General features: G+C 40.7%; 1 protein-coding gene across 1 annotated transcript in view; it reads right to left on the reverse strand.

The window, feature by feature from the left end:
• Window positions 1-26406, reverse strand: part of STAC (SH3 and cysteine rich domain) — a 75744-nt gene that overhangs the window by 32519 nt on the left and 16819 nt on the right. The window contains exon 2 of the mRNA XM_005500015.4: window positions 17032-17308. Within this exon, the coding sequence (XP_005500072.2) occupies window positions 17032-17308 (277 nt within the window). The remainder of the gene's footprint in view (window positions 1-17031; window positions 17309-26406) is intronic.

Here is a 26406-nt window from a genome sequence, read left to right on the forward strand (position 1 = left end):
TTTCTTCTTCAGTTTCTGATCTCCGTCACACTAAATCAGAGAATCAATGGCTAAGCTATTTCAAAACTGTGTACTGGAGGTTAGACAACTACATATTGGCAACATACTTAATCATAACCGAGGCACGGCCACAGCTCACATTATGGAGAATATATCCACATTTGATATAGGTGTAAAGGAGATCAGAGTTTGACTTGTTGCATCAGTTTTTGGCCTCCTATGTAAGCAAGCTTCTTGACTTTACATTTGCCTGAGTAGAGCTAGTTTAGGAAGGCATCCTGGTAGTTTGAAATGGGGATAAAACAGGCAGAACATGGATTTTGCAAACAACTTATGTAAAGCTGAGTATGGTGAGAGTCCCACAGTAATGCCAGTATTAGAGAGGTATTTCATCATGCCTACAGTAGTGGCACAGGACATAGCAACATGTTGAAATATTATTTGCCAATAAATTCCCCCAGACAGCATGAGAGAACAAGGAATCTAGTCTGAACATATATTGAACAGTAGAAAATAAGTGGTATTAATCACTTAAAGTGAAAAATGATTATAATAATAATAGTAATAGTAATAATAATAGTAGTAACACCACCACCACAATGGGACAGACTATTTGAGGGGAATTTGTATCATTTCACTTCTCAGCCATAGGGTACCAGAGCTTGTTTGAAGCTGAAAATCTCTCTGTGGTGTGTTTATTCCTGCTGGGTTAATCTTCCTGAAGACTGAAGCATGGAGAAAGGAAAAAGTAAGGAGAGAGTTCACATTTGTAATAGTTGCAGCAGTGTCTGGAATGGGCAACTGTTCCTGCAGAAGTAGTGAAATTGGGGATATTAAAATGCTTTCCTCAGGGACTTCTGGTGAACACATTCTGATGACCTGCAAGGGTGACCGTCTCTCTTGTGTTTGCTTCCTGCCGCTCTAAATAGCTGACAGCCTGATTGCAGCCTACCATTTATTCCCATTAGTAGATATTCCCCTATGCCAACCTTAAAGAGCAGGTGGAAGCTACTGGCAGAACATACTCACTGAAATGTCGTAGCGCACCTGGAATAATTTCAGTTTGTGGTGCATCAGGAATAGAGGAACTAAAGGCTTAGAAATTAAATTTGAACTTGGAGTAGCCTAACTACTTTTTCTTCTGTTTTTTGTTCAAAAGGGGAGTAGACTAACAGCTTTGATGGACTCTTTATTATTACATTCAAAAAGTAATAATTCCTCCTACTCTCTTCTCCAACGACCTTTATTAAGGTTACTTAATCATATTGTCAAATGCTGAGCATGCCAGAGCAAAGGTTCTGCTCAGTAAGTTTTTGATTGCAATCTAGGGATGTTGTTATCACTATTTTTATTCTAGGCACACTCCTTCATTCACTGAACAGAGTGGACAGTGTTCAATGAAAGGGGAAATCTACTCAATACTTCTTTTTCACTTTCATTGGTTCTTAAGCATCATCTCTTGAGTACCATATTAACATAATTCCAAGTACAAAGTGATTAACAGCCTCATGGGCTTTCCTATGGACTCACTGTCTTTGTCTCTTTATGCCTTCCAATTTGAGCACGTTTGCCAAAACTTGGATGGGATGCTCCCATTTGAGAGACTAATGGGTAAAACTGTCAGAGGTGTCACAAATATGGTGCTATTTGACCCAGATTCTGGAACTTAAATTCTAAAAATTGAAAGCTTCTAAAACCAGGGGTTTAGAATGGAAAGTACTGGACATATTTAGTTGACTCATTGTGCCCATAAACATAACTGTCAATGTAGCAATGAAATTCAAATTGGAATAAAACCACACATATATTTGCACGTATGTTCTCTGTGTCCTGTGTATTAATGTACCTATTAATTATCTCACAATCTGTAAAGGTACTTGTTCTGCAAGTGAAAAAGCCAAAGCTGACAAAAGAAACAGTGTTTCACTGGAAACAAATGAAAAAATTTCACATCAGGATACCTGAGTAGCTCTTAAATAAACTTACAAATGAGGTTCTGTCACAGACATTTTCTTCAGATACAAGCTAATGCATTCAGACACCTGGCACTGGAAGGGCTCCTTGTTTTGAGAAGCAGGTCATGTTTAATAACACCTTGCTAGAAATACTCTATGACTGGGTCAGCTCCCATTTGAATATCTAAACTAGTGGCTGGGTTTTCCAGAACAGCCATGGAAAATTGAATCTTACAGTGTTCTGATAGTCTGACCCTAAATACTACCAAAAGGACACACTGCATCACTTTTGTAAAGTTAAGGTTTTTTTAGAGGAAGCCTAAATGGGAACAGAACACCTCGATATAGGTGAATGGAAAGATTTGGAGGCAGAGACAGAAAGGTCATAATTTGAATCCAATTCTTTATGTCTGTCTCTCCTATAAAAGTAATTTAGTAACTACCCTGCATTTCAGGAAAGTGACATTTATCCTAAGGATTGCAAATGAGAATTATGTTTTTCATACACGTGCAAAGGGAACCTTTATCATCCTCTTGGGCAGCACAGCTATGGCTGCAGAGCTGTTGTTTCAAGGCTGAACATAAGATTAACAGCTAGAGAGGGAGGACAAGCCCTGCAGCCTGGAGAAATTAGAAAGAAAACTACAAATGATAGTAACAACATGACATTATGCTGACTGCATGAAGATAACTATATTAGGCACTTATGCTAAAATGAAAAGGAAGAAAAGAAAAGGATAAAGATTCAGATCTATAAAGGAGAGAAAGAAGAGAAAGAAACACAGACTGTCACCTCCAGCTAATCCAGCTGTGACCCAACCACTATTTTTTATTGTTCCAGCTGAGAGGAACGTGTCAGTCATAAATTGTTTTGATTTAAAGCTTTCATAAATAAATACATTTAAAATTACATATTTTCCATAGAACTTCAACTTCTGCTGTGGGAGGTTGATAAAAATAATGAGTGCCTTGCCCCTTTCTCCCCAAGCACATTTGCAATTGTCACTGGAAAGCTGTAGCTGTGCCAGAATTTATGGGAAATAGAGAATTTTAAGCAAGCTGGGCCAGTATTGTAGCAGTGAAGGGTTTAGGACATCACCTTAGATGGAGAAAGAAAAGTCCATGAAACGGCACTGGTGCCCCTCTCTAAGCTTTTGCACAACCTCCTCCCCCATCCCCTTCTTCATTTTGTAATTAATTGTTTTTGCGTAAAAGCTCTGATGTCGTAAGAGAGACTATTTTTAAAAATTCCTCTATGGCTACATCTTGCTGCCGCGGCTGGCTGCTGCTGGACAGGCGCTCGCCCTCCTCCTTCCCCTGCTCTGCCTCAGTTGAAAGCTGTGGATTCATCAGAGAATGGCATTTTCCACACAGGACATCCACACCTTTAAAGTTAAAAATCTTCTCCTAAATCATTAGGTTGGTAAGGATGAGCTGCTCATCCTTTTGCTTGCCTTTCCTTGGCTTTCAGCCTCTTTGGGTGCCTCTTGCCACCTTGGGAACTGTCCCCTTTCTCTGCCTCAATACCTGGCACCCTCCTGCTTCTTTTTCCTAACTGATGCTGAGACCCCATTGCCTGTCTCAGCTGACACTGTGGAGAGGACACAGGCCCAGATCCTCAGCTGGTCATCAGAGGAGCTATAGATCAGAGCCTGAACCCAAATTTCCCCAGCCACCCTAGGTAGTCGACCGCTGGAAGTCTTGCTGCCTGATGCCTGCCTGGTAATTCAAGATGATGGATGCACAGTTGCCAGGTGTGTTGACTGATACACAAATACTCACCTCACATAAAATTACCAGTACTATTAGCAATCCTCCCGTTTCACTTTCCACTGCTTAATACAGGTCTGAACAGATTGTTCAAAAAATAACAAAAAGAGGACGTCATAGTAATTTTGTGGTCTGCTGTGTATTGTTCCTAACTGGTCCACAGATAAATGTATTATGGCAGCTCTTGGCATTGTCATTTTTATGATTCAAGAGGATCAATTTTCCTTTTTTGAGGAAATGAAATTGCACTTTGCGGATACCCTTCCCTTTTGACCTGACTAGATAGTCTACACTCAGTTGAACACTGTGGCAAAGGCACTCCGTGCATGAATGACAGACATGTAGGTTGAAAATGTTCAAAATGCACAGAGAAAACTAGGCAAAAATCTTACTTCAGGAATTTTTCCTGAATAGTGGCAGCATGGGATTGACTTCAGTGTTTTGTTTCTTTGTTTGTTGGTTTGGGTTTGGTTTTTTTTTTCAGTTAAATCTGCCAGTTCAAAATGTGCAGACCCGTGGGTGGGTTAAATCCAGTAGCTCCTTGGAATGGGGGTACACTGTACAGGGACATCAAATAATACGTGGGAGCTAGTGGAGGAACCCCTCTGTTTGGGACTGAGCTGCCTCGTCTGGCCCTGACACCTTGACTGGAGTGTCCCGTTCACCTGAGCCCACCCCATGTCAGTCTAAACCAAATGGGGTGTGGGGAAGAAGCTGGGACTTGTATATTTATGTTCTGTAGAATAGGACTTGGTGTCAAATCATGGTACCTGTCCTGCCAAATTAATACATTTTAGATTATATGTTACTGAGAATTGTGGGTCTGTTTGAATGCCTATCTCACCCAACTTCCCCATAACAATAACCACTGTTTAAATAGCAAGAAAAGTTGCCATGTATGCAGGCAGCCTACAAAACAGTGCATAAAATTAGAACTGACTTCCTAGTGACATAGTTTTCTTTAGAAACAACATGCTGAGAAAAAAACTGAGGCAGTAATAGGCAGGGTTTTCTTCAAGGCTGTTACACAGAAGAAAAATATCCCTTCTAAAATAAAGTCCTTTCTAACTTCATGGTTTTAAATCATGCATATCAGTAAGAGGAAATGCCTTTACTCCCTTTGCATATCAACTCTGTGACTCCTTGACAAAACTTCCAATGCTGCCAGACCTTTTCTTCGGTGTTTCAGGAACAATGAGACTTACTTAAAATGCAAATAAACCTTTCCTGTCTTTTGGTGTGAAAGTGATTCTCATTCTTGATGTCTGGTGATCAGAAAAGGATGAAGCATACTGCCTTGTGCTGAAGAATTTGGCCACAAGAGGTTTTTTTGCAATGTACTTTTCACATATTCAGCAGCTTTGCTATAAATGTCTGTCCCTGAAAGGAAATAGCCACCTCCATACTTCTTAAAATATCATCTCAAGTTTTTGATCATCTAAATGTTAATTAAGACACTGTAACGCCATGATAAATAAACTAACAGCTAACTCTTATCTAAAGAGAAAGTCCCAGTCATCTAAAAACCAAGCACAATAAATCATATCTAACATTCTTTGCTCTAAATAAACTGAAACTGATATCTCAATACCTACTTTTCTAGACTGCTGATGCTGTGCTTTTAGATTTTTGAACTGGGTTGCTATGTTTAGAAGGAAAATAGCTCAAAGAAGATGGGCATAAACTTGCCTATGGGAGCTGATGCTGAACTGCTCCAGAGATGATGACGGTACTAGAGCTGAACAGGGACAAGGGAACATGGAAAAATTAAACCTGGTGATGTCCCAAAGGAAGACAAGCAGAGATCAATGGCTGATGTTTGTCCCAGTAATATTAGTAAATATAGTATATTTACTCTTCTTGAGATGAAGATGATCAAAGTCAGGTTTCAAACAAGATTACGTCGGCATGCTCAGGTTATTTGTACCTGTGTTCTTACATGTGTTGAAATGAAAAGCCATCCAGTCAAAGCCTTTTATTCTGTGTTTTGAGATGCTTTGAAAAAACAGTTGAATTTTGTAGGGCCACTTCTATGGGCCAAAATCTTGATCTTTCAAGGGCCCTGTACCATTATAGAGGAGTGGGAAAACAGATAAACAGTATCTCAGTAAGAACTGTGCTGCAAGACAAAGAGCAGGGCTCTGGGTTTGCTGAAAATGTGGCAAAAGAGTTACAGAACAAAATAACAATCTGCCTTCAGCAAAGGAAATTAATATCCTCTCTGCTCTGCTAATGGATTTTTAACTTTGCCTGTTGCTTACAGACCTCTGTCATCAGTGGACTTGGAATGAGAGGCTGCTATGTGCCAGAAGATTAGGATAGTCAATTAGGACTATAAAAGGTTTAGTTGAAAAAAATTCTGATATGTAAATAGCCAGTTGCTCTCTGGCTCTCTGCAGTTTCAAACTTACTGAGGTTTTTGGCTCTTTCCTCTTGTAGCAAAAATGCTTCCTCATCAGCACAACCTCTTGGCATTGTTCTTGGTAGCATAGACTGGCAGCACCTGCAGGAAAGGGCCTCGCACATGAAATGCTGACCTGTGAATTACCATGGCCACAATTCCTCTCCCTCCCTCTTTTGTCCAATCACTAGCTAGTGATGGAGCTGGGAAGTCGGGCGACGGAATGTAACTACGCAGGTCTCCACCTGAAATCTAGTGCGTTGTCAGGATCTGGCCACACACAGGCTTCTGCTCCAAAGCCATTTCTTGCCTTGGATCACAGGTAGCTGAGGAGGACTTAATCAGAAGCTACAGGTGTAAGTGACAGTATGATGTGCTTAGATTAGAGATGATTCAGGGCACCACAGTAAGCAGTTATAGCCTTTCGCTGGGATCAGTTTTCAGTGAAGTTATTTATGCAGTTAGTCACAAAGTGTTTGTGTTGTTTCTTTACAGAATTTTACAATCACAATTTTCTAACAAAGTGTTTCAGTTTCTTTTCCACAGAAGTTTTGAAAACAAAAAATTAAAAGGTCAATGAAACCTTTCGACCCAAGTTTTTTAAATTTCCTTTTTCCAGAAAAACTTACTGATTTAAGTGAAATCAAGTCAGTTGAGCATAAACACTTCTGTTTACTACTGTCATCTGCTCAAAGAGGCAATCTCAGCCTTCACTGTTACAATCTGAGAGAATTTATTACTTGACACACAGCAGCACTGGCCTAAAGCACACCTACAAGTACACTTCCACATGGCATCAAGTATTGCTTAAATGAATAATAATAACTCCTGTGAAATGACTGAACAGACGCTTCTGCAGCCTAGCAATGCAGAGAGTATTAGCTGCCTGATGGCGTCAACCTGGGGAGTGAAAATTGTGGACATTAAGCTGAAATGTTACCTTCTTTCTAAATATTTAAATAATTAAACAAAAAATTTTTAAAAAATCTGCGTTCTAAGATTTTATCTATCAACAGAAATAATTCAATGCATCACTTACAAACTGTCCATGATTAGAAAGTATTTGCATTATCTGAATTCACCCTGGATTCAAGTAGAAACAAACCAAGCCAACTCAAGCCATAGCTTTTGTCATCTACACATGTGGTTTGCACCAGCATGACTATGGGGTTTATTATCCAAAAGCCTGAATGAAAATATTGACCATAATTGTGTCACCACTATTATAGATAAGGAAACCCACAGAAGCAGCAACAGGCTTGGTAGCTATAGCTGTCTGGCCTGTACAATGATACAGCCTACAACAAAAGTTCAGCCAAATCCACCAGATAATGCTTTTAGCAAGACGATTTCCAGTGCAACAGGAGCTGTCAATGGGAAGTCACTGAAGGCATGATGGTGGGGGAGAGGGAGAAGAATGACATTTGAGACCCATCATACTCAGTGGCTGTTTATCCCATTGTGCTGGTTTTGGCTGGGATAGAGTTAATTTTCTTCACAGTAATAGGCCATGTTTGGGATTTTTGCTGGAAACAATGATAATAATACAAGGATGTTTTCAATATTGCTGAGCAGTGTTGAGGCTTTTTCTGCTCCTCACACCTCCCTGCCAGCAAGTAGGCTGGGGATACACAAGAAGTGGAGAGGGGACAGAGCTGGGACAGCTGACCCCAACTGACCAAAGGGATAGTCCATACCATATGACATTATGCTTAGCAATAAAATTAGGGGGAAGGCTCATGGGGGAGCTGCTGCTTGGAGACTGCCCAGGCATTGGTCAGTTGATGGGGAGCAACTGTTTTTATTTGCATCACTTGTCCTTCTTGGGTGGCTGTGTGGTGCTTAGTTGCTGGCTGGGGTTAAAATACAACACCCTTCCAGAGTTTATTAGTGGAAAATGGACTTCCATGCTCAGCTGTGTGGAGAGACTAGATCTAGCAAAACAGACCAAGCACCTCAGTGTAACCTCTTCTTGTTTGTCAGCTGTAACAAACATGGAAAGACAAAAAACATCTCACCCTGCAGCTGTAAAAAGATGTGCAGATGAACCCCTGATGATGCCAGAAAGCTGTGCCTGGGTTTACAGAGGAAGGCAAAGTGGTGGAAAAAAAATGAGGCTGCACATAGCAGCCTCTCATTTCAAGCCTGTTGATGATGGAGCTCTTTAAGCAACAAGCAATTTTAAATATTCATCCCTATGCTTCACAAAAAAAGAACTGGAGCAGCATGAAATCTATCTGGAGAGTTTCAAGTGCCACAGATCTTGAGATATGAAAGTTTGCTACACTTCTGGGAGGTGCAGCTAGAAAAATGGACAATATTAGCACTGTTACCTCATCAATACATCCAATCCTCATTTGGAGGGATCTTCCTGGGCATTAAATCTATAGCCTTTCTTTTTTGATTACAGAGGAAACCAAACAGGGACACACTGACCATGACACTGCAGTTCACACTGCTTCAGGAATTGTGCCAGCCACATGCCATTTCTTCTCTTGACTGGGAAAATAGAATTGTTGTGGGTTGTAAGGAGTGGGGGAAAGATATAGCCTCCTTTATTTTATTATTTCTTTTTCCCTGCTCTCTTTCTTTCTTGCTTCCAACCCTTCTGTTAAGCAGAAAATAATCTGGTAGTCAAAAAAAATATTTCAAGATTTTCAAGATCACTGCTTGCATGTTGTAAAGAAAACTACAGTGTAATCACAATTTTCAACTGTGAAGTGTGTCTGCAAAATTAGAAGTCAGGGAGGGGATGATCCATGTGTGTGCAGCATTTTTCAGCATGTAAGATAAATTTGTGTCAAAGAGGAAAAAAGTTATAGATTGTGTATACCTGGAAAACTAAAATTTAGGCAGTTTACAGCAGATAATTGCTGGAGATACATTTACTTGCATTCACATGTTAGTCACGAGGATCACTGCTCTCCTTGACATGCTTCTATGTTAAAGACAGCAATAAGCAACTGTGGGCAGGCATTTTACTCTGCATGATGGCAATGCTCTATTTCTTGCAAAAGCATGTCTGCTAATCGCTTCATTTCATGGCTTCTGCAACTCATAGCAAGGTGAAGCTCCTAATAATTTCCCTTCTAGATGATGCTTTTGTCATCTGTGTGGCAATGTAATTATCCACACTACAGCGATACTCTGATACACAAAGACTCTAAGGAGAAAAATAGTGTTTTTACTAGAGGTCAGCTTCAAAGAAGATACATTTGATTTGCTTATCTGAAAACACCCAATGTCCCATATGAGCTCAGGGAAAGTACATAGCAGCACATAAAAAAGAAATATTTTATTATGTTTCATCCCTAGGTCTTTAACAAACCTTAAGCTTAGCATTATGTTCTTCACTAGGGCTGCTCTCAGGAGCAATGGCCACTACTGATAAGGGTGTTTGGTGTTTTTCAATGTAGTTTTTGATCAAAAATCATCCTGGCTGACATCACATTAAAATACGGATCGCAGATGTACTGGAAATGTTTATTATTTTCCATCTAATTAGGTAGCTAATGTTGGTCAACATCTTTAAAGTCTCTTTTCTCTGAGGATTAACTGCGGTTTCATATTAATAGCAATTTCCTCAAAATTACAATGAGCTTGAAAATTATCTGGTAACAAATGTGAAACATGCTTGATGTTGTTCAAGGACAAATTAGAATTTGAAATATATTTCCACCCCCTTTTCTCAGCTAAGCAGTTCCCGATTATCCAATTTACTGATAACATTCTCGCCTCCTCTCATCGGAGGAAGCCTTCCCAGAAGACAAATACACTAAATATTTGCTTTTAAGTATGTTTAACTCTTTATTACCAAAGAAAAATATTAATTTAATACAGGGATGAGTGTGACCCTCTGTAGCTACTTTACAACTACGGGGCTGTATGAATTGGGTATTTTTTGTCATGCTTCTTGAAAATAGCAGATGTACTGATGTAGCATACCTGTACTACATATACCATATGTATTTCTACTTCATTCCATCTGTTCATCCTTACTTTATGTATTTTAATAGACAAACTACTCACTTTCTGGAAATTTTGCAGAGTCCAGATAACATTATCTATAGCTGAGTAGTCTATAGCTGTCAACTGCATACTGTACAGTTTGATTAATGTAGTACTTCATGTTTCCAGAAGGCTTTTGTTCAGCTCTTCTTACAGGGCTCATCTCAAAAGCAGGAAGGTCTAAACTCATGGAGAGTTATTAGGAAAGAAATAATAGGAGAACCCAGGTTCAATTTCAAGCTAATAGAGATGTTAAAATGATTACTTTGCATCTTCTTTTTTTTTTTTTTCAGATGTGTGTTGAAAAACACACTTTTGTTTCCCCTAAACCCTAGCACAGCAGGCCAGAGAGGACTGACATATTTTTTGCACTGATTCTCAAAAGTACTAGAAGATTTAGGTGCCCAGAGTCATTCAGCATCAATTCAAGCAAGAACCTAAGCCTAAATCCAGGAGTGGATTTACTGAAGGGAAGGAGGAGGGAGAGACAGGGACATCAGACCATTTAATAACTTATGGGATGGCACCTGGTACTAGTCACTGAGAAGGTTACACAACTGCCCCTTTCCCTCACACTCAAAACCAGAGGTAGCTGTGTTCAGCTGCTTTTGGAAGCCCCTTTCCATAGGGGAATTCTTTGCCCTCTTCTATTAATAATAAACACTTCCTCTCCCCCCAATTATATTGTAATAGCCTGTCATATGGAAAATAGATCTGGGAAGGCTCAGCTGTTACTGTGTGAGCCCATTAGAGAGGTGGACATGAAGCCTCCTCCGTAATCTGCTCAGGGGCATCTCCTGAAAAGGATAATGGCTCAAGCATTGTGGCAAAAACAGTTCATCCAGCCACAGGGGATGAGACATCCCTAGTAGCAAGAGATGGGACATACCTGGTAAGGTGAATTGCAATTTACATATCAATGATAAGCTAACAAACCACAGACAAAGACCAGCTGGCTGACACAGGAAGTGAGGGTGGTGTTGGAGAGCATGTTGTTCCATCTTCTGACAAGCCCAGCATAACACTAAGGGAAAAGCTGAGACCCTTCAAGATGGCCCGAGGCCCCTTTGGGACTTTACTGTCTTTTGTGATCGCCTCCCCGGTAATATCTGCACAAAAGACCAAAGATTACACAAGCAGGCAATCCAGAGGACTATGAAGGCCCACCTTGTGAAAGCGCTGGTGGCACCCATCCACCATCCTGAGGACCACTCCACTCACCACCAGAGGACACCGCACATCACTGGATCTGACACTACGAACCCCATCATACACAAAGCAGAGCCATAAGGATGGTGAAATCTTTCTCTCTCTCTCTCTTATTTCTTCCCTATACTTTTGTTTTCCTTTTTATAACTAATATAGTAACATACGATTTACAGCCCCACATGTGCCACAAACTTCTTATGTTTACCAATTGAACTTAACTCAAGTAAATTCTGCCACCAAATCATTTGCCGATTAGACCAAGCTGCAAAATAAAAGACTTTTTGTTTACGGACCCTAAGTATGTTGCATACTCTTTTCCAACCAAAGAGACCGACAAACTTGAGTCACCTCTCTCCCCACTCATACCTCTGGGCGGGATGTGACAGTTGATTAAAGCTCCAGAATGACTGGCTAAACCAGAACAGACGGTGGTGGGAGTGAGTGAATACTGAAGGGATAGTACAATTTCACTGCTTAAGCACTGTTTATTAGCAGACTGGAAGTAAAATATGCAAGTAGTTTATTAATGTTTTTACCTTTTTGCTTGCTTGTTTGTTTTCTACAGGTTTTTCTGACTGAATCCTACTTAGTTCCATGAGAAGGCAGGTACTGCGTAATTTACCTCCAGAGCTGCAAAGGTCTGGAGAATCTGCATCCAAACCACACACTCAATTGCCCTGAGGCCAACCATAAATACAAATATCTCAGGTGCCTAAGCCAGAGATGGCACGAGACAGAAGGATGTGATTTTGACAGTTACTGGACATTGAAGGCCACATTATTTTTTATCTTTCTGAAAGTTTGTGGCCCTCTAGCATGTCTTTCCAGGCAAAGATACTCCAAGATATATGTCAATAAAACAGGTGGTTGGTCAAAATTCTGTGTCAGAGTTCAGGTTAATCATGAAATGAAACTGCGAAGTACACCTTTGTAACACAAAGAAACATACAACTATGTTGTTACAATTGAGCAGCTCTTTCCTTAAAACACATCTTTAAAGGATTGACATTGAAGTCAGCTATTTTTAAAAGCAAAGTGGCTTATTTTTTTCACTACAATACTTAGATGGAAATACAATAATTGCATGAAATATGTTTAGAATGTGTGGAAAATAACATTTTTTCCATGTGAGTCAGTACAGGAAGTGAACTACAAATGAGTAAAATGTTGAGAAGTCTACAGATGGAGTTTTTTAAAAATACACAATGTTTTTCAAGAGTAGAGTACTGACATCATGTTTTATTAAAGAGTGAAGTATCACAGAGAAGACTGATGAAATACCAGAGTCTGAAGAAGAGCAAGAACTTCCTTTTGATCAGCATAGTTTAAGATTCTAATCTGATGCAACATTAATTTAATAGTTTCTACCTTTGCAGCTTCTGGTTTTGCCTCCCCTTTTTGGACATTGCCAAAGCCTATCACATTCTTGCTAAACACAGAAAATAGTAAATAACACCAAACTCAGAGGTGATCTGACATGATTTTTTTTCACAGTGATGTAAAATAAACAAACTGGTGTCTTCTACATAATGATCTAGTGATACATTCCATAAATACTTCGATATTCAAAATTTTCCCTTGCCAGGGTTAGATATTAAAATAGTAATAAATATTACTAGTGAGAACAGCAAGGATTTCTAAAGAGTCATACTGTGAAAGAATGTTCACAGGTGAATATATTTATGAAAATGTGTAACTCACCATGGAGCTGAATCCTCAGTCCTGAACTAACCACTGCTTGGAGCTCACAGTGGCAGAAAACTGAGTGGCAGAAAGGGGTACAGTGTCTGCTACAACATAGTATTGATTTGCTCTGAAATGATGTGAATTATTACTGTTGACTGCAGTATTAGAACTGACGATTGCATTGGAGTATTTGATGCTGCAAGAAGGCCCCATTAACATCAAATGGATCCCCCATGCACTCCTCAGAGCTCCCTTGAATCTGAATTTTTTTCCCTTCTTTCATTTGGCAGAAAACTACTACTTCTGTATCAAATTTTCCTTCTGTTTACTGAGGTGGAACTTAGCCCCAGTCTAGTACAGTTAGTAGGAATGCTTTGACTCCTGTTTTTAATGTGAGATATAAAGCACACTCTTAATACCTTTTTTTTTTTTTTTTTTAAATCAAATCAATAAACAGAGTTTCTTTTGAATATATTGCATTGCACTCTGGGATGCATGAAAAACCTTTGAATGAGTAAATCTGCATTATACTGATCCTAGTAAATATCTTACTCTCAACGGTGAAACCAATTACATGTATTTGGCCTTTATCTTATGACTGTACTTCTGTCAAATGAACAAACAGGCACACGTGTTGCATCCCAAAGGCAACATTTGGCTCATAGTCCCTAACAATCAAGGAGAGATGATGCACATATTTTTTGTAGGAAGATAATGTTTCACATTCCTTTGCTTTAATTTTGCTGTGAAAAGAGCAGCACAGGGAGCCTGCTGCCTCTGCTTTGAGTGTCCTGTTTGCTCTGAAGCTACAGACAAATTCCACCATGCTAGTGAGACTGAAGTCCCTACTGTGTGTCCATGCTCTGCACAGTTCATCGTGCTGCACTGTACCAAACAGAGCTGCTTAGTTCATAGATCAAGAGAGCCATTTAAGGTGAACCTGGAATCATTCTTGGTGGCAAAACTAAAACCATCTAAAGTCAAGACAGGATTTTCCTGGACTCTTTCCCCCAGTCTTCAAAACATGTATCTGTGTTTGCCTTTATTCTCATCAATAAGGAATTTAAAGCCATAGACCTATTATTCTCAAATGTCACTGCCAGTGAAAAATGCAAATAGAGAGAACAAATAGGCTCCATATTGCAAGTGTATATCCAGAGTCCCTGCACAGAAGTGATTTTTTTTTTTCAGTCTGCCTTTGGGAGCAGGCTTGACATGATTTCCTGAAAAGCTGCCTGTTTTGTTTCACCATCCCCATTACCAACAGTTGCACAACTTATATGGATTAATTGAGCTGCAAACAGTAACATCCAGATCTCCCATGCTGCTTAAAATACAATACAGCAGAACCAGGCATGACTGCAGGAAGGATCAGAGAGAAAAGTATTACAGGAATAAAGTAGATGTCCGTCTATGAAAATGAGGGCATCCAGACTCTAAGGCATTATAAGGTAAAACTCTTAACATCTTTTCTGCCATGCCTCCAAGTCAAGATGTGCTGGAGGAGGTCAGAGCAATTCACCTGTCTCAGCCTCCCACCAGACAAAAGATGTCACATTAGCTTCCTCAGCAATTATGAAAGGCTTCTTTCTGTAATGAAGTGGCTAAGATACAGAACAGAAAAGGGAAGCCATCAGAGAACAGAAAAGAACAAGAAAAAGTTCAGAAGGCAGGTGGGGTTAAAGCTGATGTTTTGAAGCTTACAGCTATGCTTCAGGACTTTCCTGTCCCAGGCGGGACACAGATTGCCCAGCAAAGGAGAAGGGCATGGGTGTTTATGCGCTGGAGTCACTCCCTGCAAAGTTTGTTGCCAGTAATAATCTGTCTTGAGCAGCAGTGTTTTGAAACAGTATTGCTGAGATGTAAAGATTTGTGATGATACTAATCTCCATACAACTTCATGAGAAGCTGCCAGAAATGCGAAGGACTTACATTTGCAGTACATAGTTGTGAAACTAATTTTTAACAGAACATCCATCCACATTACAAAAGGAGACCAGTTCTGGGCCTTCTTCCATACATAAAGTTATTTCAACTAACTGCCTGTCTTCAAGAGATCCTTTCAACCTCTGGACTATGAACCACACTGATATGGCTGCTTTATTCCTTCTCCTTTTGATTTGTTCTACCACTTAAAGTAGAGAAAAACCTTTGAAGACTGGAAAATAACACCAAAACTCCAGGTCAAAACTCCTCTGTTTCCCTGAATTCAATAGATCTGTGGTGCAGAGAGGGTGAAATCAAACCTCACATGTTTAATTAATTAATTTATGGAAGCAGGATTGTCTTGTGTCACATTCAATGCTCTACAGGTAGCTGCCTTTTCCTAAGAATGCAAGTTCCCCAGACAAGCGGGGGATACTGAACACCCTCCTGTGGAAAAAGGGATACAATTCTGTGATAAAGGTTGAGCAATTATACCAGCATCGGTCAGGAACTGACCATACTGTTATCTGAAAGGCAGTCACTTCCATGCCAAGGGACATGAGTTTCTTACAGTAAGCTAGACAAATTACAAACAATAGTTTGTGCTCAAAGACCTGCACTACTTCTATGTGAAGCTAAACCAGTGTTTTACACCTTGTCCTGTCCAAAAACCTGGAACTGGTGTCACTTTCCCACTGGTATATTGCCACTATGCTGGGACAACTAGATGACAAGTAGCAAGAAGACCAAATCATGTGCTTAACAAGCTTGCTGCAATGACATGAGTTTCTAGGACCAGACTTCTCAACAGCAACTCCTGAAGCTTCTTGTAGTGACCATGCATGTTCTACACCTCTAGTCACCTGCCACCACTTTTTTCCTGACCTCTACTTGCACAACACCATAGTTAATCTGCAGATAAAGGCCGTTTTTCTTAGGCAGTCTGCACAGCACTGAAAATTACCTTACAAGCAGGGCTCAGTATGGAGTTGTTCTCTGCACACCAAAGAGAATGATAGAAATAGCTCTGTATGCTGAGTATGTCTGTCATTCAGTCTCTAGCAGTAACTTACATACCCATGGAGAGTTTCAGAGACAAGACAGGGTGACCTTTCAAAAGTGTAATGTTTGTGTGAGACTTTGTGAAGTAACATGGATCAGGTAGAAAGAACCCCAAGAAAATCTGTAGTGTGAATTCAGCTGTTACAGAATCACAGAATGCTAGGGACTGGAAGGGACCTCAAAAGATCCAGTCCCCCCATCGGAGCAGGAACACTTACATGAGGTTACACAGGAACATGTCCAGGTGGGTTTTGAATGTCTCCAGAGAAGGAGACTCCACAACCTCCCTGAGCAGCCTGTTCCAGTGTTCTATCTCCCTCACTGTGAAGAATTTTTTTCTCGTATTTAAGTCAAACCTCCTGTGTTCTAGTTTGTATCCATTGCCCCTTGTCCTATCATTGGTTGTCAAGGAGAAGCTGTTATTAATATTCATTCTGTTGACCTGGTCTTCCAAAACCGGTGTCCTAGAAAGCCAACAGGCACACATGAGCAGCTCAGAGCCTACCACACGGGAGATGCCACTTCTCACGCAATTGTTACTTAGGAGATAAGTGAGGCAGCTGGGAGAGGTAGCCAATGGTTGACACAGTGAATGGGAACTCAGGGCACTGCATGGTGTGGGGGCAGACACAAGGAGCAAGAGAATTTCTGAATTACTGCTGCAGAAAAGAGCAAGACTTGCGGACACAAATTTACAAGACAGATTTATGCTGTTGCTGGTGTAACATACAACAGAGTTTGTGCTTGGTGCTCAGCATAACCCGAACAAGAGAGGAGCTTAACTCTAGCTGAAACCCTCACCTGTGATTTGTGGTAACAGCATGAGTCCACTAGGCAAGAGATCTGTCAACAAATATAGAACTTGTACTTGCCTATGGCAGATGTGACATAACTCCAGACCCTTTTTGCATGAATACTCTTGAGTAGACATCTGGGCTCACACAAATCACGGAAAGGTCATCCTGCAAGTTCTAGCACAGACACCCACACAACCGTAAAAAAATCATTTCTTACCAACAATCATGTGGTTGCAGACATCACAGAAGGTGGGTTTTTTGAAGATGTGCTCCTGGAAGATGTGAGCCTTGCTGTTTTCTGGCAGCTGCTGGGCTCTGGTGGGGGAGGATGCCTGACTCTCAGAACTGGGGAGCTGCCCGGTGCTCGTGCTCACCTCAGGCATCAAGTCTACTTGCAGCTTCACATCACTATTAGTCCTCTGGAAGAAATTGTCTGCACTTTTACTCCGCAAGCTTTTGGTCTTGAAGGAGAGCGATCGTTTCAGTTTCTGCAGCTGCAACAAATAAGCCAGTTACAATTACTACCTTTTCCTCTTCAACAGCAAGGTAAGGCTCCTGCTTTTTAGGGTGTGCTGTTGACAAGTGAATCTGGGAACCACTAGGAAACCTTGAACCACCTGAACAATAAAATTGACTTTGGAATTTAACTAGCAATACCAGAGCAAAGAAAATAGATCCAAATCAGAAAATACAGTGTTCTATATATTCTTTCTGACAGACAATAAACTTGATACCCCTAAAAAATGCTTCTATCGGTCTTTCAGATATGACAGTAAAGAGGTACTTCAGGTTGTTGAACGCATTGGAGAATATATCCTTTGTGTTCAAACATGAAAGATCTTAGAATATTATTAATCCTTGCACAGTCCTTAAGCAGCCTGTAAAGGCATTTCAGGAATAGCTGTTAAATGACATTACAAAAGAAGTTAATTCAGTCAATATATTTGTTATACTTAAAGTTCTTGAATTTGGCAGAAACATATTATATGCAGTTTTGACTGAGAAATTCTTGTTTTCTCTTATTTTTTTAAAGGAAAGAAGGCTAAGGAGCAGTAGCAGTATAATTAACTAGCCAATTGATAATGCATTAATTAACACTAGTTAACACACACATTCACATATATTCTTGTACATTGTATTGTGTATTGATTGTCAGATTATTAGGCACCACAAGAAGTCATTATTTGTTAACTCAAACTCTTTACCTGTGAACTGTCTTGTATCTTATCAGATGACCTCTCATCCTTCCCACCCTTATTTTATATAACGCTGAGAAGTGTGCTATCAGGATATCAGCTACACAGATTTGCAGGTTTGCCAACTCCAACAACCCACAAATAGAGAGACTCTGGTTAAAAGGAAAACCAGCTCTGCATCCACTTCACGCTTACTGTCTTTGAAGGGTAATACCTTTGTCTCACCTTTCACTCAGCATTATTCCAACCAATGTAAAATCATTTCAATCACTGCTGCAATTCTCTGGATGCAACAATATGATGCAACAACTGAAATTTTCCATGCTGTCTGTGTTACCCAGCAGGAATGGTTTATATTAGAAACTGTTTATGTTAAAAGTAGTGATCATCAGGAATCATAATTCACACAAATACAAAGGGAAGGAGTTCACATACTTTCCCAAAAAAGCATGGCACTGGTCTGTCATACTGACTGAGTGGCCTCGGAGCACTTAATCTCCCCAGCTTCTATTCCTGGTCTATCCATTTTCTTTATGAAACCACCCTCTTGGAGAGAAGCCTCAAGGTATCCTGCAGGAAAGCCTCTCTTCTACCTTCAGACACAGGCAGCTTGTTCTTGGAGAAGGGGTACACTCCAGTTCTCTTCTCCCTGTTTCACAACAAACTCCCAGAGTCTAATAAACAGGCGAAGAGTTGCCATTGCCTCCAGTTAACAGTCTCTGGGTTTGCCATATGGAAACAAACTGCGTTCTGCTCCCTGAGCTGTTTCTCCACAGTGACTTTGGAAGCAGACAGGGATCAGAGCCAGGGTCCCATCCCACACGTGCCACTCTCACCCTGGATCCAAATGAAGGAAATACTCACCTGTTTGCAAGAAGCAGTCTCTGGGGGAATGTGTAAATAAGAGCAATTAAGTCATTAAATGCCAGCTGCAGGGTAAGAGCATTTCTGGTTTCTGAAGCTCATTCAGCTGAAGCCTAAGTCATGGACTAGCTAAGCCCAAAACTCACTGTACAACAGCACCACCAAAATGTGAGATCTTTCCTCTTCCACCTGGATGTAAAGTCACTGCCTCCTGAGATCACTGAGGTTACTCAGGACTGAGTTTACAGGTCATGGAAGCAGGGGCTGGCCACTTGGGAAGAATATAAGGCTGCTGTTAGAGGATGTAGGAAGGCAGCTAGGATAGCCAAGGCCTCCTTAGAATTGCAGCTGGCAAGAGGGGTCAAGGACAGCAAAAAGAACTTTTTCAAATACATAGCAGATAAAACTAATACCAGAGGCAATGTAGGCCCACTGATGAATGGGGTGGGTGCCCTGGTGGCAGAAGATACAGAGAAGGCAGATTTACTGAATGCCTTCTTTGTCTCTGTCTACTCTGCTGGGGGCTGTCCTGGGGAGCCCTGTACCCCTGAGACCCCAGATGAAGCTAGGTCAATAGAGGAGTTCGCTTTAGTCGATGAGGACTGGGTTAGGGAGCAATTAAATAGTCTGGACATCCATAAATCCATGGGTCCAGATGGGATGCATCCGCAGGTGCTGAAGGAGCTGGCTGAAGTCATTGCTAGACCACTCTCCATCATCTTTGCCAAGTCTTGGGAAACGGGAGAGGTGCCCGAGGATTGGAGGAAAGCAAACGTCACTCCAGTCTTCAAAAAGGGCAAGAAGGAGGACCCGGGTAATTATAGACCAGTTAGCCTCACCTCTGTCCCTGGGAAAGTAATGGAACAGCTTATCCTTGGTGCCATCTCAAGGCATATCAAGGATACGAGGGTTATTAGGGGCAGTCAGCATGGCTTTACCAAGGGTAGGTCATGCTTGACCAACCTCATAGCCTTTTATGAGAATGTAACAAGGTGGATGGATGATGGCAGAGCGGTAGGTGTGGTCTACCTTGACTTCAGTAAAGCCTTTGACACAGTCTCCGACAGCATCCTCACAGCTAAGTTGAGGAGGTGTGGTCTGGACAATAGAGTAGTGAGGTGGGTTGCAAACTAGCTTAAGGAGAGAAGCCAGAGAGTGGTAGTCAATGGTGCGGAGTCTAGTTGGAGGCCAGTATCTAGTGGAGTGCCTCAGGGGTCAATACTGGGGCCAATATTATTCAGTATATTCATTAACGATTTGGACGAGGGAACTGAGTGTACTATCAGCAAGTTTGCTGATGACGCTAAGCTGGGAGGAGTGGCTGACACGTCAGAAGGCTGTGCTGCCATCCAGCGGGACCTGGACAGGCTGGAGAGTTGGGTGGGGAATAACGTAATGAAATTTAACAAGGGAAAGTGTAGAGTCCTGCATCTGGGCAGGAACAACCCCAGGTTCCGGTATAGGTTGGGAAATTACATATTAGAGAGCAGTGTAAGGGAAAGGAACCTGGGGGTCCTGGTGGACAACAGGATGACCATGAGCCAGCACTGTGCCCTTGTGGCCAGGAAGGCCAATGGCATCCTGGGATGTATTACAAGGGGGATGGTTAGTAGATCGAGAGAGGTCCTCCTTCCCCTCTGCTCCGCCCTGGTGAGACCACATCTGGAATATTGTGTCCAGTTCTGGGCCCCTCAGTTCCAGAAGGACAGGGTACTGCTGGAGAGGGTCCAGCGTAGGGCAACGAAGATGATTAAGGGAGTGGAGCACCTCCATTATGAAGAAAGGCTGAGGGAGCTGGGTCTCTTTAGTTTGGAGAAGAGGAGACTAAGGGGGGACCTTATTAATGTTTATAAATATATAAAGGGTGAGTGCCATGAGGATGGAGCCAGACTCTTCTCGGTGGCAAACAATGATAGGACAAGGGGTAATGGGATCAAGCTGGAACACAAGAGGTTCCACTTAAATTTGAGAAAAAACTTCTTCTCAGTGAGGGTGACAGAGCACTGGAACAGGCTGCCCAGGGAGGTTGTGGAGTCTCCTTCTCTGGAGACATTCAAAACCTGCCTGGATATGTTCCTGTGCGACCTCACCTAGGCGTTCCTGCTCCAGCAGGGGGATTGGACTAGATGATCTTCCCAAACATACTGTGATACTGTGTGATACTGTGATTACTTCATCTGCCCACTGACAGTCAGGAGCTCAGCAATAATTCACCCCTTTGCTCCCGAAATGCTTCTCACTGATGTCAGACGTAATTAGTGTAGCAAAACACAGAGAATTACAACACCAAAAGGTGACTGAAATGGCATTCATTATTGATTTGCCATCCACTTCTACAGTGCCACACGAAGTTAATTAAATTTCAAATTGCTGCTTCTGCCACAGAAAGAAGACTAAGCTGAGCAATAAAGTACTTGCTTTATCATGAAACAACTTCTTGCTAGTTTGGACAATGCACGTGGTACATTTTAGGAAACTTCGCATTTGTTATCCTCATCCCCTTCTCCTGTGCGTCATCATTTGCCAGCTAAGGGATGTACTAGCAGATCTTCCTCCTCCAGGCAGAAAAGCCAACAGTTTTCCAAAAAAGGGTAATCCAGTATTCAGGCTATGCATGTCCAAACATACGCATATACACTAAGGTGAGCATGCAACCACAACGTTCAGAGTAGGACGCCTATTCAAGAATAAGTTATTAAAGTTACATTCACAGATTTGGCAGGCATCCATGCACAAGCTAATAGTCCTCTCTGAGATTCCATGAGAACTGTCATGTGTTAATGTAATTAAATTTCCAGACAAGGTGGGCACCCTATTTGTTACCCAAATGCAGCTTTCATACTCATTTGCATTCAGGCTGGAAGACACCTACAAGTTTGGCTTGCATTCCATGTCTAAAAGACCAATGTAAGTCTGCAACTATTATATCCCAAATATGTTATATATGTACAGAACTGACTAGGCAAAAATGCAGAACACTTAGGCAATATTTAGTGTTTTGCACAAGTATCTACACACTTTGCTCAGTACTTTTTAAAAATATCTCTCAGATCAGAGTGGTTTACACCCATCTTGCATAAGTGAGAGTGTACAGAACCATAGAAAGTTGGCATCAGGTTTTGAAATTTGATCCAAATTTTCTTTCTCATACTAGGCGCACGAGAGAAGTTGAAATAGGGTACTGGTATGTCATTATCTACTCAGGAAACGTTGGCCCAAGCAAGGGCAAGAGATAGTTGTTGTACAAATAGCATAAATTGTAAAACAATAAAAGCTTAAGTGATTATTATGCTGCAGTCAAGAGAGCATCACTTCCCTTACTTCAATATCACCATCACCTCATTTTGATGTTTGCTATGGCCAAGCCCTGTATTTTTATTGGAAGCTTTCAAATGTAAATAAATAACAGGTATGTAATACATGCCTGATTTTGGTTTGCTGCAAAGAGATTTAGTGCACTTGTGATGCCACTGGCCCCTAATAAAGCTGCTGTAACATTCACCTGAGGCAGCTCTATCAATGGAGAAGAAAGTACATAAATTTTACTATTCATAATTTATTTCTGTAGAGTTAAATCTTAGGAAGAAACACTACTGAACTTTGGAAAAATATGAAACTAAGGTGGTTCTGCACTCAATACTTACTTCAGCACTTCAGTGAAAAATCATGTATTGGGACTGAAACAACCCTAAACCAAGAACAAAAGGATTTAAGAAACATGTGAAATAAATCACCAGTGTCTTTCATGTTTTCTTCCTCTGTAAGGAAGGCTAAAAGTTGGCTTTCATTTAATAAAAATTACATTCCCACAAGCACGAGTTTTTCTAGACTCATGATAACATCAGAAATCTTCACAACATTGACATGACAGAAACCTGAACCCTTAACATCAAATCCAGGATGTTCCTGTGGTTTGAAATCAGAGTCAGGAAAAAAAATTGTCTCTAGTTAAAAGCATTTTATCAGTCACACAGACTGTCAGTGAGTCCATGTACTAACCCTGTAGGCAAGGTAGAGATAAGCACAATAGCTAAACCTCAGAGCTCGATTAAGCTTTTTTTTCCCAGTATCATCCAGCACAATCTCCATCTTCCTCAGAGCTACTGAACATTCAGGCTTCAAGGGATCACGAAGCTCTCACAAACCACAGCTTATCAGTACTTCCCCTGTTCCTAATTCCCCTATATTACAACTCTTTAGCTGCTATAACCAGAAAACAGGAAGCAGAAAAAGGACAGCTGTTGAAATTCATACCTAGTGTTAACTAGGTGCCACCGCTTTTGATGTGAATGGGAACTGCAGTTGCCCTCACTAAGTCTTTATTTGACTTCAGCATTAAAAGCATGAAACTCTCTTCTGCAATTTTGGTTTAAGAACTTCCCATGGAAGCTGGGAAGATATCAGTGATTTGAGCTGTTTTATAGTCCCTAGCTTTGCAGTTACAAAAGATAATCTTCTACCCTGCAAAGAGTGATTCATTCAGGCTCTTAACTGCTCCCTGATATCTAGAAACTCTTTTGCCCTTGCCTCTCCAGCTTGTCTATGTTAGCAGTTAGCACAGATTGGTAAGAGTGGATCTAGAGACAGGAACAGGAGCTGTTATGGAACCAGCATACACACTTCAGGACACAGAGTACTCTGAACCAGACCAGCCTGTTTGTCCTGGGTGTATTGGGCGCACACCTGGAGCACAAGCAAACCCTCAAGTGATGCAGCCTGCACCACAACAATGACCAAAGTGGGGTGAGCAGTATCAGCAGGGAGATTGCTTTGAAACTGCACTCCCAAATCAAACTGAAATGCTAGGATACGTGTTCCCTATGCCATCATCATTTATTCAGCTCAGCTTCTTCATCATAGCTTCTCACAATTCACAGCTCAGGGAAAGCCTCACTCCCTCCACAGGTTACACACAAATGCTTCATTCCCCTTCCAGAAGCTCCCTTTTTAGTGATCTCAGTGTGAATGGTGGTTACTAGTATGACAAAATGTTTATTATGTTACACTACATTATATTAGTTTGCTTGGGCCATCAACTTTGGCATTCAGAGCAACCCTCATGGTGTCTGCCCACATCAGCTTATTTCCCAACATGGATGGTGTTATTTCCTTCTCAGTCACTGTGAACCATCCTTGCCAGGAGCACAGGCTCTTCTGCAGTATGGGGCCTACAGCAAGATTGTTTGTATAAATTTCCACAAGTAACTATCTTCCAGGAGAAATAAACAAATGAACATGGCTTATCAAGTACTTTAGTAACAGACCATATAACCAAGCCCTCATTTTCAGACACCAGCTGTCTGCCGTATTGCGACTGTGTTACCAATTAAAACAACAAAACAAAACATATATATATATATATATGTATATTACTTGTTCTTCTCTATCCCTTTCTTTACACTAGTGTTAACAATATCATTAGATGGATTACAAGTAAGACAGGGTATTAACTGAGTTGGAATGAGCTATGAAGCCAGTTTGACTCCTGCAGTTCTTACAAAATGTACCTATTTTGTTTAGCTATGCAGGCAAAAAATGCTCTGTCAGCAGGTTTCACTCTGCTGTGAGATAAACATCCATCTTCTGTAAGGAACAATTTCTTCTTCCTTCCAGCTTCTTAGAGCAAGTTTCCAGATTATTTGACTTTCACGTTATTATAAAAGAAGGACTCAAATGCCTCGGGCCTGAATGGTGTTGTGTAGCTTCACTAGAGAGCATGTCAGGTACATGGGCTATTATTACCAAAAGGGACTCAGACCAAAAGCCTTTCAAATAAGGGAAAGAACAAAAGTCTTGATGAATGACATCTAATTCTACTGAGTACAGCCCATTTTCTGGGCCAAGGAGAATTCAATTTGTATTAGCAACCCTCAGAACATACTTCAGATGTTAACTAGATTTGCTGAAGCACTGGATGTTACCAGGGTGTAAGCTAGACTGGTGGCATTGCTGGGCTTCGGCTGTGCTGATTAAGGGCAAACAAGGAACCAGCTCAAACAGAAGTGCATACTTTTGTTTGAGCATAAAGGCTAACTATTTTCTTCTTGAAACTGAGGGATACAAAAGTAAGTGATATTTGATCACAGACAAGAGCGGATTTTTTTTCTGTATTTGATTTGAAAATGCACTGCCTTGGCATTTTAATGAGCAAAAATAAGATTATTACGTGCCCAAAGTCAGTATGCAATTTCATAAATAATATGTGTGTTTGCCTGCTCATAAGAGAAGCACCATGTCTTACAGCATTAACAAGATAAATAGATATTTCAAACACTTAAGGGATTGGTATTGTTTATTGGCAAAGTGTCTGAGATAAAATTTGTGAGCAAAGCTGATTACTTTTCTACCTCCTTCTTTCTATATAATAAATTGTACAATACTCTACTAGTACAAATTGAATTAGGTAAACTGACTTCAATTGTTGCCGATTTATGCGGTTTGAGCATATGGTTTTGTCATGCATTTTTGTTTGCCCTAGCCAGCTTTCTTGGAAGCTGAATATTTCAAAGGATGCAGATAAACAGGGAGTACTCATTTTTGCAGAATCTGATATGTATTATATTCATGTATTTTCCCAAATAGATAGCACAGCTGGCATTAGAACAAATATGTTTGTCATTGTTGTAAAAAAATAAATCAAACTGTCTTCTTGAATACTGTATTGGACGAGTCAAAGGGGAGACATTTTCTATAATACCTAACAATAACATTGTTAGTGATTTATTTGGTGCCTCCAACTACTCTGGTTGGCTCTTGCTGCTCTAACTATCATCCTCAGATTCTCCTCCCTGCCTTACACTGTTTTTAAAATCCGCTCACTGATCCGCAAACATATTTAGGCTATAAACCTTTTCAGGCAGGGCTCTTTCTGTGGTTTTCTTTCACTTGTAGAGTCCTAAGTACAATGAAATGTCCCAATTTGCATGCTAGAGCGTAATAGCAGAAATCCCTGCAAGAGCCTCAGGGTTTGAAAGCATGAAATCTGAAGGGATGCTCAGTTGTTACTGCTCCCATGAATGTCACTGTGAATCACATGTTCTCAGCTCTCTCCTGATGTACTACATCCTTGGCAGATCTGCATTTGCATCTCTAAATGGTGGACCTCTGAATTATCAAGAGGTATAGTCTGTGTGTGTAGACAAACAGTGTATTTGTTTAGCAGACCTGTTCATTCTGTACAGTTCTCTGGTTTGGTTTAAAGCAAGCTGAAAAAGTAATCTAGTTCTCAACAACTGCTCCTGCAGTTGGTTTTAAATTATGTACAGTTTTGAGTACGTCTTATTCTAATATTGCAAGGAACCAGGATTACAAAATATGGGAGAGAAACATGAAATAAAGTACTGAAAGTTTTAAGGCCTGAAAATATGGAAAATTCTACCTTATGCTCCAAATTCCTTTATAGATCTTCTAAATTCAGCATCAGATGCGACAGGAAAAAGTAACACAGTCCAAGGAGTGACAGATTTGAGGAAACACAAACAATTTATTAACTATAACAACTGACATAAGTCTCAGGGAAATCCTTTTTTTGT

Source organism: Columba livia, chromosome 2, assembly GCF_036013475.1.
Source record: "Columba livia isolate bColLiv1 breed racing homer chromosome 2, bColLiv1.pat.W.v2, whole genome shotgun sequence".
Lineage (NCBI taxonomy): Eukaryota > Metazoa > Chordata > Aves > Columbiformes > Columbidae > Columba > Columba livia.